This window comes from Aulonocara stuartgranti (assembly GCF_965226115.1).
Source record: "Aulonocara stuartgranti genome assembly, chromosome: 17".
NCBI classification, from domain to species: domain Eukaryota; kingdom Metazoa; phylum Chordata; class Actinopteri; order Cichliformes; family Cichlidae; genus Aulonocara; species Aulonocara stuartgranti.
In genome coordinates this window covers 40,522,325-40,538,681 of record NC_138953.1, presented here as the reverse complement: position 1 = coordinate 40,538,681, position 16,357 = coordinate 40,522,325, and the positions used below count along the sequence as shown (strand labels likewise).

Sequence of the window (16,357 nt, the reverse complement as noted above, 5' to 3'; positions counted from 1 at the left end):
AGTGGTTTTTATCTTGGGGCTCTGCCATGCAGGACACTTTTGTCCAGTTTCTTATGATGGAGCCGTGAACACTGACTTTAACTGAGGCCGGCAGTTCTGTGGATGTTGTTCTGGGGACTTTTCTGACCTCTTGGATGAGTCGATGCTGCGTGCTGTAATTTTGGTCAGCCAGTCAAAAAGTAAAAATAAAAAAAAGCTTTCCTAAATAAAGGTTTGTATGACTTTGGGTGGCAAGGAGGTTACGAAACGATCGATACGCAACCGTAAACCGCCTGTTATTTGGGACAAATTCATTACAACAGCACATGAAAAGAAGTCTGTGGACACCCCCAGTTTGAATCTCCACACAAAAAGGGCCATACGAGTTTGACCAGCAGCTGGTTTACACATTTAGCACCATCGGAAATATTCATTAGAATTTCAAGAACATTTTTAAATGTCTCGCAACTGAAGGAATTCTGCACCGAAGGCTGTTCAAGAACTCCAGCAAGCAGAGACGTCAGGCACAGGCTGGAGGACAATTATCCAAAACACATTAAAGTAAAGCTAAATGAGAGTTGTTGTTTTATATCGCACAAAAGTGACAAAGGCTGAAATTTGTTCTTAAAAACAGCTACTAATCAGAATCAGAGTAAAGCTGATCCATGAACGAAGTCGACACAGCAGGAAGATTTTTAAACTTTAATGTCAAGTTAAGATGGATGGCTGTGGAACATTGAAAACACTCATTTCAGTATAAACATATGCATTCCAGTGGCATTCAACAAGTCAGCACCAGCTGTCAGGAGTGTGGGTCAGCGTCTCAGCTTCAAGGCTTACTGAAGTCCGTTTGAGCTCAAGCAGTGACTTTGGAGCTGGTTCTGGGAGGGCTTGCTCTGCGCTACCTCGAGGCCCCGGGGTTGGGGTTAGAGGCTGGTAGTTTTCAAAAGTGTCCATGCTTACATCATTTATCTGACCGATACTGCAGCTGGCACGTACGGGGCAAATACTCTCCTCATGTCCAAATACAGGTGATCACCCACAGACCGCTCCGTCGGGTGCACGGGGTTAGCAGACGCTTCGGTTATTGAGCAGCTCACGAACTCTGTCCACTAGTGGCTTCGACACACTTGCGTTTTGTTCAGTAGTACTGCTGTAACAGTGAGAATCACACTGATGTGTCAGAGAGATCTGAGCTCAACGTCTCAGGTGAGAAACAGGCGACACGGAGCCTCAGGAGGGTTTCCTGAAGAACCTTTGTTCAGCTGCCATCAGTCACAATGTGGACCTAATTTGTTCCAAACAACAAACTCCTTTGTTTGCTCTGAGTTTTTGGAGCTGTTCAATAAGTGAAGCCTGACGGTAACAAAGACGCCCGTCCTGCATCAGGACACTTTAGTCCATCGTTTGGATTTTCTACAGTTTATGTTGAGGTATAAAATGCTTTAATGGCGTGAACTGTAGGAAATATGTGGCGGTGGAAGATGTCGTCATTACAGCTAATTTATTAACCATCTGCACAATATATTTGCTGTCATCAGCGTTCATAAAGAAAAAGATTGGGATCTTCAAAAACCATCTATAAAATCTTACAACACGGCCTCACGATTACAGTAAATGGTGCCGAGTAAGCTCGAGTGTAAAGTCTCAGGATTATGTACAAACACCTGGCTAGATAAGAAGTCAAACCCTCGCCCACAAATAAACTTGACAATTTTTATTATTTGAAGAAAGTTATAAGCTTTGTTAAATTTTATACCGAGTTCTTTTATCGTTTCCTTTTAACATGAACCACACGAGAAAGACTCACAAGAATAAATGTCTAGAAAATGTTTAGCACGAGTGCACCGACTTGTTGGTTTTTCCTTTTTTTTGTTTTTTAAATATTTTAGAAGTTCATTATTAATGGCCTGCTTAAAGGCACTGCCACAATACAGGGGTGGAGGGAAAGCTACTGTCCATCACTCGCACAAGACAGTCCATTCTAGTGTCTAGTATATACGGGGAGGTGAGGGGTGGATGTAGGGCGCCGGCGGTCGGGGCTGCTATAGGTAAATCTCATAGAAATCGTCCAGCTCCTCATGAAACAAGTCCCACTCGTCCTCTGAATCAGTCACCTCGTCGTCGGTTCCCGCGGCGAGCAGCATGAGGAGCATGTCGCTCAGCTCGAACGTTACCATCTCCTCGTCCTCGTTGTCGAAGGAGTCGGTGCTTTCCCGCTCGTCGAGGATGTCCCACAGCGGCGTTCGCCTCGAGTTCTGAAAGGAACCGCAAGAAAACTAAAACGAAACACATTTGTGCTTTTAACCATGTGGACACAGTGTAGCCACGGTTTCCTATTTTTATTTCACGGCTGCTTCTAATGTTTCCTGCACCATCGTCTCCTTCCTTCCTTCCTTCCTTCCTTCCTTCCTTCCTTCCTTCCTTCCTTCCTTCCTTCCTTCCTTCCTTCCTTCCTTCCTTCCTTCCTTCCTTCCTTCCTTCCTTCCTTCCTTCCTTCCTTCCTTCCTTCCTTCCTTCCTTCCTTCCTTCCTTCCTTCCTGTTGTAGCGTTCCCTCTACAACACACCTACTGCTCGTGCCCCACCTCCCCCACCCCCCCACCCCACTCCCTTGCAGTGGGTGTCCAGAGCAGAAGATAAACACACTCTCCTGTCCGGCTATGATATGAAAGAGTTCAGAAAAAGTTACCCGGTTCCTGCTGTTGGATCCAGTCTGTCTTCGCTGAGGCTGAGCTTCCTCCAGCCGCCCGTCAGGAAAGGCGTGCTTGTAGAAGCAGTTTGAGCCAAAGGGGCACGTTCCACGACCCTCGTCAAAGTATCGGCATGGTTTACTTCTGGAGAAGGCAAAGAGGAAACCAGAGAATAAAGATGCCGTCTCGACAGCTCACACTAGGACAGCTAATCCTCGTGTGTTTCAGTTTCCGATCACGACTCCCCACACTGTGCGCACTGCTGTGTCTCTGATCACAGCTTCCTATTCAAAAATCTGCTTCTTCTTCCTGCAGGTTTTATAACTTGCTGTCGTCGGCCAGCTGCAGAGTTATAAAACCTGCCTTAAAGCTTCAGCTTCAGTCCTGCTCCTACTGCATTCTCGTTTAGTTTAGTCAAACTAAAGATGAACAACAACTCTGTGTCACCGTTTCCCACACTACACAATATGTTGTGTATACATGAGATGGTGCGACGCCTCGTTGCAGCAGCGATGCTCTTTAGTGAGTGTGGGCGTGTCATGCAAACCCTACCCCATGCCGTCTTTGTATTTCTGGATGAGTTTCTGCTTGTCGTCCTTATCTTCCACCCAGTACTCACTTGGGATGACAAAATTGGATGTGATTCGACACTCTGGACAAGACCTGCCCCAAAAAAGAAAAAGAAAGATTATTTTTGTTTTGACCCAGTCTCATTGTCTGACAATATAAAATGGCTTTAAGTGACTATTGTTGTGATTAATATTTATATAAATAAAATGGACCTGAATAAAGCACAGCAAGCATGCACTCACACTAGAACAGCTGGGGATCAAACCATCATCCTGTTGGTTCAGACAACCTGCTCCACCCTGAGAGCAGGGTTAGCAGCCACAGACCTCGGCTAGTGTCGCATTGAACGAGCTGATGTTTTCTTGACAGATCTGCGATGAACCTGATGTTTTCTATAAGCATCGTTTTGCCTATAGATATTTTTGCATTCCACTTTCTGCAGCTACATATTTAAAGAGCCTTTAAAGAGTGGACACTCGGGTGTGTGAGCTGGCTGTAGCTCAGGAGGTGGAGCAGCTCATCTCGGTTTGATCCCTGGCTGCTGTCAAAAATCCTCACGCTCCCATCCTTGCTAGTATGAATGAGTGAACGAGGCAAGTTGTATAAATGCTTTGAGCGCTCAGGTAGAGGAGAAAAGCGCCTAAAGAACCCTTTACAAAGGCTGGAACTGTCCACCCTGACCAGCCGTGAAACAACAAGCTCTGATGTCCTGCAGACTCTTACTCCACACCCACAATGTCACTTCCACTTTGTCCACAACAGACTGAAGCACTTACTTGATGATTTTGCTCTCAAACTGCTTGGCGCTCCTCCACTTGCGAATGCACTTCAGACAGTAGCAGTGGTTGCAGTTGGAGAGGATGCCAAAGCGGCGCTCGCTAAGGTTGACCTTCTCAAACACCACCTCCATGCACACGCCGCACATCATGTCCTTGCTGCGCTGGATGGCAAATGATATCTCCATGTCTTTCTCATGGGCTTCAATGCACGCCTACAACAGGGAATGACCTTCAGTAAGCTGAGGAATCAACACAGAGGCCTTCACTGCATGCAGAACATTTCTGGCTTTAATCAGCTTCTTGTAAGTTGGGCGGTGTTTTGTCAGACTGCATTCAGGCAGGAGTAACACAGAGGACGGGTTGAAGAATCTTAAAAAGAAATCCACGGCTGCATTTACACACACTCATGGGCACGAATGTGGAGGGGACCAACTGGAAACACAAGCTCACATACATATACGCCCACCTACAGTTAGTGAAATGTCCCCTTTGAAGCCCACCACAACCAGAGCTTATCTATGTTTTTACATGCCGCCATTTTTGGGAGCATTTCAAGCTACCGTACATCAATACAACCGTTATGTCCCAGATTTTAATAATATGTTTGCATTAAGCCCATAGTAACGACAAATTGCAAAAAAAAAGTGCAATAAACTACAAAAAAATGGAAAATCTTTTTTTTGCACATATTTCTAGTTAGAGAAACGTCGGAGGGACGTCCCTCAAGACTGTTACGCAAAAAAGTCGCACAAAATAGTTTCCAAGCGCAGGAAATTTATTGCAAGTGTCTTCATAGTTTCATTTTTGGGATACACTAATTTTTATCAACTGCAGGAAAACAAACAAACAAAAAAACCCAAAAAACAAAACCAGCATAAAAAAAAAAAATACGTTTCCCACGAAAAATGACACTTCCAGTTTCTGCAGGTAAGGGCAGACATGTGATAGTTCGCGCTGACATTTATTCTAACGTAGGAAGTGCTACGAACAGCTGATCAGATCAGATGTTTCTGGATTATAATGTTTTTGTTGTTGTCAGCGCTTTTTACATGATTTTTGCAAAGCAGTTTGTGGAAGGAAACTGCGACCCGGGACAAGCTGAATCCATCTTACACAAGTACAACTGCTCCAGTTTCACATGCAAAAACAATAATAATAATAATAACAATAACAATAATAATAGCAGCCTATGTGGTTGCAATTCCACCAGGATTTTAAAATCGTTGCGTAAAATGGGGCGTGCACGCTCCGATGGCCTTAAAGGTTTAAGTAAGGTGCGTCTCAATGATGGTTTCCATCATCGAGTTTGTGCAATAAAACGATTGCAGAAAGACGGTGATGGAATTTGTGCACCACCAGCAGGCCGTGCTGTAACGGTTACCTTGGTATGCTCTGAGCGCTGAGTGTTGTCAGAGGGGTGGAGCACCTGGAGGCCACACATGTCACACACATCGCCATGGAGATAAGCACAGTTGATTCCATAGCGGCACTCTCCGACAGCAGCATACGGACAGAGCTGCTTCCTCAAATCTTCGTTGTCCAGCGCAGGATCACGGTCAAGCTCCTCAATGAGAGGGACTGTGCTCTCCACAGTCGCTGGCTCAGCTGCACACACACACACACACACACACACACACACACACACACACACACACACACAACTGAAGTTCCTCTGCGTTTTCAGATGGAGCACAGCATCCTTAAAGTGGAGCATTTTGAGCTTCACATTCTTTGCATGTTCATAGTTGTTCCTGGAGCTCAACCCTCGCGGGCTGGCAGGCTGGGCGCCGCACACATTATTTGGGTTTAAATGTCAGGAAAACAAAACACCGATGTGACAGCATGTGTGCATAATTAAGTTTTTTCCCCCATAACAGCAAAAGCATCAGCATTAGTAGGCATCGTGATGTTATCAATCCTGACTGCTCACCACGTCCACAGTAGGGCTGTCCTGGAACAAACTCTGCAGCATTGACCCAGTCAGGCACCACTGGTCCAGGCGTCGGCCCACTGGGCTCAGGATCTGCTGGACTGGGCAGCGAGACGGAGGCGAGCGGCAGCGTCTGGGAGGCTGGCAGTTCCTCGTTCTTTACTGGTTTAGAGTGTTCAAACCTGAAGAACGACAACGTCACACCAGGACTGTTACAGTGTAGCAGTAAACAAACAACACATCGCTTCTTGTTACATTAATCAGAAGGTTGGTTCAGTCCTGGCTCCTCGTAGTAGGACAAGACTAAACTCCAACTTGTTTCTGATGCATCTAAGGGTAGAGCACCCACTCTGAGTCTGGGACAAGTCGCTGCCCCAAGTGGAGGAGCTTAATAACAATACACCAGGTTTAGTCATTCACATAATTACATTCAGGTGTTCCATCACTGGAGTCACAGGTGTATAAAATCAAGCAGCCAGGCCAGCAAACTGCTTCCACAGACATCTGTGAAAGAACGGGTCGCTTTCAGGAGCTCCGTGAATTCTAGCATGGTACCGTGATGGGAGGTCACCTGTGCAAGAGTCTAATCGGCAAGTTTCCTCATTACTACAGTGGTATTATTACCACGTGGACGCGATTGGGAATGACAGCAACTCAGCCACAAAGTGGTCAGTAGGGCTACAACTAAAATGATTTTGGTTGCCGACTAATCTGCCGATTTGTCTTTGATTAGTCAATGATTATTTTATTCTCTCTCATCTCCGCTTCCTGTGGACAAACCTGCTGTTCTAGGATCCAGTACCTCACCTGCTCCGCCCACCTGTGAGGATCAGCCTCTCGTCCTGAAGCAAATTAGATAATCATCCAGGAAACATCAATTTGAAAATAACCGAATGTATTTTAAATATTACTTAATGTGATAGTCAGAATAAAAAAAATATCAAGTTATACAAATTAAAGTGCTAGTAATATGAATAAAAAAGGTGCCAACAGGAATTAAAACGGCTTCTGTCCGAAAGTTTTTTCAGTCCAAAACAACAAGTTTCCAAAGTTCAGGAATCTCGATTGCAGTGGAGAAGCTCTGGAGGGAGGCTCGCTCTTATCTTTGATGTTCCCAGCTGCTGCTGATAAAGATTCTCTGTCATGACTTCAGCCATTTGAGAGCTGCATGAGCCTCTTTACAGGACAAACTCATCTAGAGCAGGGCGACCAAAAATATTTATCTCGATATACATTTGAAAATTTGCGATAACGATATAACTGATGATATAAGTGACACGAGACAAAATACTTTACAACTCCTGAACTTTATTAGTGCAAAAAAAAAAACAAACAATCAATGTATTTTCACTTAAACAAGCAGCTGTTTAAGTGCATTAAAGTTATGTAAAAAATTAACAGTGCAAATGCAAATTCCTTGCTGACAGAAATTGGCCGACATATCCTCAGCAAATCAAATCAGTTTTATTGTCACATCACATGTGCAGGTACACTGGTACAGCACATGTGAGTGAAATTCTTGTGTGCGAGCTTCACAAGCAACAGAGTTGTGCAAAATACAATAACGTAAAACAAGCAAAATATAAGAATGGCTACATCTGAGACTAACAAATATATGTACAATATATAATAGTATATGCATTACTGGATGTGTATACTAAATGTGTTTTTCTACGTGTGTGTGTGTGTGTGTGTGTGTACACATATTTTACAAATTAAATAGAGTAAACAATAAATAAAATATATAAAATATACAGAGTTGAATATGTGCAAAACAGTGGCATTTATATACAGTGTGTAGTGCATAATGTTGAAGTTCCAGTAGTGAAGCTGAGGTGTCTATGACGTGTTCAGCAGTCTGATGGCCTGGTGGAAGAAGCTGTCTCTCAGTCTGCTGGTACGGGACCGGATGCTGCAGAACCTCCTTCCTGATGGAAGCAGTCTGAACAGTTTATGGCTGGGGTGACTGGAGTCCTTGATGATCCTCCCCGCTTTCCTCAGGCAGCGCTTCCTGTAGATGTCTTGGAGGGAGGGAAGCTCACCTCCAATTATCCGTTCAGAGCACCGCACTACTCGCTGGAGAGCTTTGCAGTTGTAGGCGGTGCTGTTGCCGTACCAGGTGGTGATGCATCCAGTGAGGATGCTCTCAATGGCACAGTGATAGAAGGTCCTGAGGATGCGGGGGCTCATGCCGAATCTTTTCAGTCTCCTGAGAAAGAAGAGGCGCTGCTGCGCCTTCTTCACTGTTTTGTTTATGTGTACTGACCACGTAAGATCCTCAGCCAGGTGTACGCCAAGGAACCGGAAGCTGCTCACTCTCTCCACAGCAGCGCCGCTGATGGTGATGGGGGTGTGTACTTCTCTGCACCTCCGGAAGTCCACTATCAACTCCTTTGTCTTTGCGACGTTGAGGGTGAGATGGTTGTCTTGACACCAGTGGGTCAGGGCGCTGACCTCCTCCCTGTAAGCCGTCTCATCACCGTTGGTGATAAGACCCACCACTGTAGTGTCGTCCGCAAACTTCACAATGATGTTGGAGCTGTTAGTGGCTGTGCAGTCGTAGGTGTAGAGTGAGTACAGGAGAGGGCTCAGTACACACCCCTGTGGAGCACCAGTGTTCAGTGTGACGGGGGATGAGGTGATGCTGCCCAGTCTGACCACCTGGCGTCTGTCAGACAGGAAGCTAAGGATCCAGCTGCAGAGGGAGCTGCTCAGTCCTAGATCCTGCAGTTTCCTGTCCAGCTTCGAGGGAACGATGGTATTGAATGCTGAGCTGTAATCTACAAACAGCATCCTCACATACGTGTCTCTCTTCTCCAGGTGTGACAGGGCAGTGTGTAGTGTCAGGGCTATGGCATCATCAGTGGACCTGTTGTGGCGGTATGCGAACTGTAGAGGGTCCAGTGAGTCGGGTAGTGCAGAGCAGATGAAGTCCCTGACCAGCTTCTCGAAGCATTTGCTTACGATGGGGGTCAGGGCTACAGGTCGCCAGTCGTTCAATGAGGAGATGGTGGAGGATTTGGGTACAGGGACGATGGTGGCCATTTTGAAGCAGGCTGGGACTACAGACAGAGAGAGGGAAAGGTTGAAGATGTGTGTGAACACTCCAGCCAGCTGAGCCGCGCATGACCTGAGGACGCGGCCGGGAATCCCGTCCGAACCAGTAGCTTTGCGTCTGTTCACCTTCCTGAAGCACTTCCGCACATCCTCCTCAGACACAGTGTGCGCACTGACGTCATCCGCGGTGCGCACACTGTCCGGTCTCATGGTGTTCGCTGTGTCGAATCTAGCGTAGAATACGTTTAGATCCTCACACAGAGAGGCCGTGGTCTGCGGTGTGCTGGTTTTCCCTCTAAAGTCTGTGATCGTGTTTAGTCCCTGCCACATACTCCGAGGGTTGTCAAACTGTTGTTCCACCCTGTCCCTGTACTCACGTTTGGCTGCTTTGATCGTCTTCCGGAGTTGGTAATGTGCGTGTTTGTAGTCCGATGTGTTCGCGGAGGCAAAGGCGGTGCTCCGTGCCGCGCGAACATCTCCGTTAATCCAGGGTTTTTGATTTGGGAAGGATTTAACTGTTCTGGCTGGGACGACATCTTCCACGCATTTCCTGATAAATCCACAGACTGAGTCTGTGTACTCATCAATGTCCCTAGCAGCCACGTGAAACATTTCCCAGTCCGCGTGATCAAAACAGTCCCGCAGCGCAGACTCCGGCTGGTCCGACCAACGGTGCACCGCCCTCCGGGTTGGAGCTTCCTGTTTCAGCTTCTGCCTGTAGGCAGGCAGGATCAGGATGGAGCGGTGATCTGATTGGCCGAATGGGGCACGAGGGAGGGCTTTGTATGCATCCCGGAAAGAGGTGTAGCAGTGGTCAAGTAGCCGATCTCCACGGGTGTTAAAATGGATGTGTTGGTGGAGTTTTGGTGAGACTTTCTTCAGGTTTCCCTTATTAAAGTCTCCGGCTGTGATAAACGCTGCCTCTGGGTGTGCGGTTTCCTCGCTGCTGATCGCGCTGTACAGTTCCCTGAGTGCACGGTCAGTGTCGGCTTGTGGGGGAATGTAAACAGCCGTAATAATCACTGCTGTAAATTCCCTCGGTAGCCAGAATGGCCGGCACTTAATCATCAGGCACTCCAGGTCCGGTGAGCAGAAGGATTTGACCGGGTGCACGTTCGCATAATCACACCAGCTGTTGTTGATCATGAAACACACACCACCGCCTCTGCTTTTCCCAGTAAGATCCTGTGACCTGTCCGCGCGGTGCACAGAGAACCCCAGCAGTTGTATTGCGGAGTCCGGTACCTTGTCCGATAGCCAGGTTTCTGTGAGGCAGATCACGCAGCAGTCCCGCATCTCTCGCTGGAATGAGATCCGTGCCCGAAGCTCGCACAGCTTGTTCTCCAGAGACTGCACATTAGCCAGTAATAAACTGGGTAACGGTGGTCTGTAAGTGCGCCGTCTCAGTCGAACCAGAACGCAAGATCTTCTCCCTCTGCGTCGGCGTTTGCGGCCTCCAGGGCCAGAGAACAAAGATGTCTCACGTGAGATGAATGGGGGGGTCTGCAAACGGAGGGTCCGTGTTGCAAAACTTGAACTCCGGAAAGTGATTGGAAAGTCCGTCTTTTATGTCCAGTAAGGTTTGTCGGTCGTACACAAGGAGACAAGTGCTGCTCGTGAAAAAATAAAGGAAAAGTAAAATTAAACACAAAAAACAGCTGTTGCTTGGGGGAGCTCGCGACGAGGCTGCCATGCATTATATGCATGTATGCCGTGTACATAAAATCGTTTCGAGGTCAGTAAACACAACCAGAGTTCATACATAAGGCACACGGGATTATAAGGGGCTCTGTCGACTTTCAGAAAAATCAAAGGATTGATTTTAAGTGCGCCGTATTTTCCAAACAACACGGTAATAACGACGGCCCGCTAGCATGCGCTACCAAAAATAGTGCTTTGTTGTGTATCTGACGGACGAAAGCTAAACCAGTTCCACACCAGTGAAGCTGCAGCATTTTTACAAACCAGTTCTGGTTCATCTGTTTCATTCAACGATCTGCTTTCGCTCTTCTCGTTCTGCGTCGCAGCCATGTGCGTATGAAAACAAAGGCACTGCACATGCGCGTTTTACCCATATTCTATCGTTATATTTCATTTTCTTGTCGTTGCCCAACGTTACACCGGTATTACCGTGAACGGGATGATATGGCCCAGCCCTAAACTCATCCATACGCCTGTGCTTCATACTAACAGAACAGAATAAGAAAAGACTGTTACTGATCACATCATGGTTTCTCAGACGGTGTAGTGTTCAATTAAACTGTCTAATAAGTAAACAGCTGATTTAATTAATGAAATACATAAATACTTCATTAATTTAAACCTTTTTTGAAATTATTGATAAGGTTCCACCCACAGATTAACCTCCTAGCGTTAGCCCTGGTGGTAGGCCACATTTAAAAGGGGAATAAATAAATAAATAAATAAATAAATAAATAAATAAATAAATAAGCAGCGTCGGGGCACGCTGGGGCAAATAGGGTGCAGAGGTCACAAACCTCCTGCTGAGTCAGTCACTGCAGACCTCCAAACTTCTTATGGTCTTCAGATTAACCCAAGAACCGTGCGCAGAGAGTTTCATGATAGGGCGAGCAACAGCATCAAGTGCAATGCAGTGGTGTAAAACACGTGCTTCCACGTGTGGAGATGTGTTCTCCGCAGTGAGGAATGGTAAGGGGTTGTTTTTCAAGGTCCCTTAGTGACAGGAACTCTGGACAATGTCATGCTCCTAACTTTGCAGGAACAGTTTGGAGATGAGCCCTTTATGTTCCAACATGACTGTGCACGAAGAACGCTCCATAAAGACATGGATGAACGAGTTTGGTGCAGAAGAACTTGACTGGCCTGCACAGAAACCTGACCTCAACCCGATAAAACACTTTTGCAATGAATTATAAAGCGCAGACTGCGATCCAGGCCTTCTCGTCAAACATCGGTGTCTGACCTCGCTTCTGGAGAACAGTCAAAAATTGTTGCTGTTATGGTTGCAAAGGGAGGGCTGACATTAAAGCCTATAGATTAAGAACAGGATGTCAGTGAAGGAGACAAGTGAATCCTTTTGGCAGTATAGTTTATCTCATTCTCCCATCCTGGTCACACGTGGTGGGAGAATAGACTTGACAAACTGGGACTGTCTGCAGAAAACCCACAAAATTGGGTTTTATCTGCCGGACATGTTTGACCCCTTATCTGAAGAATCACTGAAACTTGTTCACGCTGCTGCCCGCCTGCTACTCCATCAGCCATCAACAGGAGTAACAATGTTAGGATGCCGTCAACCTAGACACCCAAAATCATATTTTCTTCACAATAGAATATAGAAGAAATATCACATTTTTAAATTGAGCAATGAACAGTAATAATTGTTTAAATTTGATGGCAGCAACACAGAATCAGACTCTTAGTGTCGTTGCAGCAGTAAAAGACTGAAGAACCAAACTCAGGGGGAATTCTCTCAGTGCAAAAAACGAGCGTCAAATTAAGTTAACAAAAAGAAAAAAGTTAAACGGGCTGATTCTTGTACAGCACTTTACTCTCCAGGAGCTTCATATAACATCCCACACAAGCATTTTCTTCTATGCTTTAAGTGCTTTCTAGCTAACATTCACACTCTGATGGAGGCAACGGAGAGCAACTTGGGGTTAATATCTAACAAAGGCTATTTGGCATATAGACTGGGGGAGCCAGGGATTGAACCACCAACCTTCCATCAGTAGATGACCTGCTCTACCTCCTTAGATGCAGTGGCAGCAGCTGGCTGGCAAACACACACAATTCTATTTTGCACTAGTCCCCATTAATGCAAACACCAACGGAGTAAACACTGTACATAAAAGGTTAAATTGGATATGATTGTCTTTAACTTAGCAGCATCCAGGATGGTGATGGCTGAGGGATAAGAGCTCTCATGAAGGATTTTATTCATGTTCTTGAGATAATCTGAGCTTTGTGGTTCTTTAACCTCCTGGCGTCCACATATGTGGACATCACATTTTGTGTTGTCTAGACCAAAACACTAAATTTTGCTCTGCAAGGGCCTGATATGCACTTACATACTGCCACTGTTCTATCGAAGTTTTAAACGAATATGAGGCTCTCATTTTTCTTAGATACAAAAAAAATCAGGTTTAAAAAAAAAAAAAAAAAATCTGTTAATTCTTTGTTTTTACATTCATCGGGTCCCAATATGTCCAAATATCAAAGAGAAATTTAAAATGTATGCCATGGAAGAGCTCAGGTCTTAGGAGGTTAAGTAAAGGGAGCCAGCAGCCAGCTATGCACTGGGCGACATATGTAAGCCCGTGGAGCCCTTTCTCCTGTGCAGCTGGAGCTCCGTGCACAGAGACAGTAGGTATACTCTACTGTGCGCCCAAAGATTTGCCTCCCTGTAACATCATCTAGCCTTTGCAAGAGCAGCAGAGAGAGACTTCTACAGCGAGATCTAAAACTCTTCATTACATTATTGCTTCATTATAACTGGGACAGAGATCACATGGTAAACATGACTTTGAACGAAAGCAGCCAAATTTCAGGTAAGGCTATTTGTAAGCCTCACACACACTTTCCATTCCATAATTTGTTGGCGTTAAAACGTCCCTGTGGCTCTCCTTTTACCTGTGTTCAGAATTGCATAAACTCAGTCCTACCTGTGCCATCTCTGAACAACTGCATGCATCAGGTACAAATCGTGCACCGTGACTCAATGTGAGCTCAACATGGCATCATCGTGCTTTTCTGGTGCTTTCTTTAGTCATTTACTGAGTAAATCTTAATTACCAGCACATTTGCTGCTTTTGTTACTTTATGCATCTTTTTCTCCCCTTGATGGTTTTTTCTCCTTTCTGTTAGACTAGCTCAGAGCACAACCAGACTATTCCTAGACTGTGGAGTGTTGAATAAGTGGGGAGGGGAGGGCGCTGTGCTGAGGCAATGCATAAAGAAATGAGAGGAGGGAGCTGCAGCACAGTGAACCTGGGGAACCCAGCAACAGAGAGAAACAGAGACACAGAGATGGAGCATTATGCAATTGCCATGCAGGCTGCAGTGCACCCTGTCTGGCCCTGGGGGCCGCAGAAGAGAAAGCAGCAGAGAGACAGACACAGTGAAAGAACAAAACAGAGTGCATCACAATAGATAGAGCCCAGGGAATTCAACCTTAATAAACCCCCACAGCGAGAGTCTTTCTCTGGACTCTCAATGCAGGGTGCGAAGGCCTGTGGAGCCTCCAAAATAACGAGAGCACCTCCATGGTGCAGCTCAATCACAGGTATGGATGAATGTGACTTAACAACAACAACACACACAACAGTAACTCAGTACTACATAGCAACCTGAGGATTTCACAAAGGCAAAAATGCTATTAAAGAAAGATGCGAGTATGTGTGAAACCGCTGTGCCCCTGCTGCTGCTGGGGTCCTCACACTGACTCACCAGCTCAGAGGATCTAACTGGAGCAGACACTGGCTCTACGAGGCGGCTGGGAGCCTAATCCACTTTTCAAAAACACCTCTGCATGTTTGAGCCTCGTTAGTATGTATACATGTTGTTGTTTATTAATATAATACAAACATGCTGTGTACTAAAACAAAGCAGGGCTGAAACAATCTTCATCTTGTTAACAAAGGTTTTGATCTGTACAACTGTATTTTCATTAAAACTGAGAAGAACAGAAGGAAAGTGCCTGGAAACATATTGTTGTACATTTTGTTTATATTTAGCTGCTCACCTCTTTCATTCTTTCTGCAGCAGTAACAATAAATAATAACTTATTCAATCTAAAGCAATCAGAACGCTGGGAATTGGAAAATTCACCATCTTCAATGGTCAATATAAATAATCGAATGCTTGTACGTACTTATGTATAAATAAAAAAATATTCACTAACATTTAAATTAAAACGGAACCGCCACAAGTCCTTCTACAAGATAAACTCCAAACAAGTCATACTCTGTCAGATTTTAATTAGATTTGTCCATGCATGTTCTGAAACTGTCATCCTACTAATCTGGGCCTCTGAAGGCAGAGTCCCACCGTGTAAAATACACAGCACGACCCAGGCAGTCATTTTAAATACAAGAGTTCATGCAGTAAAACAGCAGGTCCTCGTGTGTGATTCTGACCCACATAAAGCTGCCACACACACAGACCAACAACATGTTGACATTAAGGCGCAGTCTCGGGTGTCACATCTACTTGAGGGGGACACTTCTGAGAAGCCCTGCTAGCAAACCCGCTATGCTGCCACTTTTAGAAAGCAGCTCAGCTCTCAGCTGAAAACACGTTGCAGGGCCGCTGCGTCGCAGCACGAACATGCAAGCTCGGTTTCGCTCAGGTGCACATTCCTGCTCTGGTGTCAGTTCAGTCTTTACCTGCAACGGTCCCCAAACGCGCAGTTTCCCTTCTGAAAGAATTTGCAAATCATGCTGGCAGGTTTGCTGCTGGTCAGGTCATGGGAATAACGACAGTTCTCCCCTTCTTTGCACAGACCGTGCATGAAATATCTGGAAATACAAAAGGAAATCAAAGTTTACTTAACACATGAAACAGCGTGTTTCCTTTTAGAGCCCAATGTCAGCGTTAAAAAGCAGCCAGCCCGTCACTTGGATGTAGGCGAATCAAATGCGTGTCGATGTCATCTTGTACTTTCATACTCATAACGCCATCGCGGTCATGTTTAAGGGACCGCGGCGCTAGCTTGGTCCGGATGTGAACCTAGCAGATGATGTGACACCGAAAGGCAACAACTAGTTAAAGCCGCTGGTTTAAACGCAGATTAGTTTGTTGGTTTTAATGTGAAACTAGTGAGAACTGCTAGCTGAGACTAGCTTCAGAGCTTTCGTCGAGGGGCTGCTGTGTGACACTAGCTTTACAGTTCAGCGTTGCCGATCCGATTGTCGAAAGCGTAGCTAGCAGGACGGCGGCTAAACTAGCACAGCAGGCTGCTGTGTGACCACAACACAGCGAACATGACAACATTACAGCTAGCTCCGCGAACAGCTGAGCGGACCCTTGAAAGACATTCCCGTCAATCACTCATAAGCTGCCCTGGCAGCGTTATTCTGGCGTCAAACGGCACGGTGTGCGATCGCCGTCTGAATGTGCTAGTTCTATTGTCTTGTCCTACCTGCAGGTTACGTGTTTTGTCCAACCGCCTGTTACTGCTGAAGCCGCCGTTGACGCTGCTGCTGCCTCCGCCATTGCTGTTTATGTTGAGAAGCTACAGCCGGATGTTCCGGACAGTTTCGCTCGAGCTCGGCATCTTTCGACTGTGGACAATTTAAGCCGAAGTTCACCGAAAAACCGTCTCCGTGCAGACTGCCGTCCACTACGCGGCACCGTTGGCAGGTTAGAT

General features: G+C 45.9%; 1 protein-coding gene across 1 annotated transcript; it reads right to left on the bottom strand.

Annotated features, from left to right (window-relative positions):
• Positions 1 to 667: 667 nt before the first annotated feature.
• mkrn1 (makorin, ring finger protein, 1) lies at positions 668 to 16,271 on the bottom strand. Its single transcript, XM_082510358.1, has 8 exons — positions 16,130 to 16,271; positions 15,375 to 15,506; positions 5,950 to 6,131; positions 5,401 to 5,624; positions 4,017 to 4,231; positions 3,223 to 3,333; positions 2,670 to 2,814; positions 668 to 2,237 (listed from the first exon to the last, which is right to left on the bottom strand). Exons 1-8 carry the CDS (start codon positions 16,201 to 16,203, stop codon positions 2,025 to 2,027), a joined length of 1,296 nt encoding a protein of 431 aa, XP_082366484.1. The 5' UTR covers positions 16,204 to 16,271; the 3' UTR covers positions 668 to 2,024.
• Between the last annotated feature and the right edge of the window lie 86 nt (positions 16,272 to 16,357).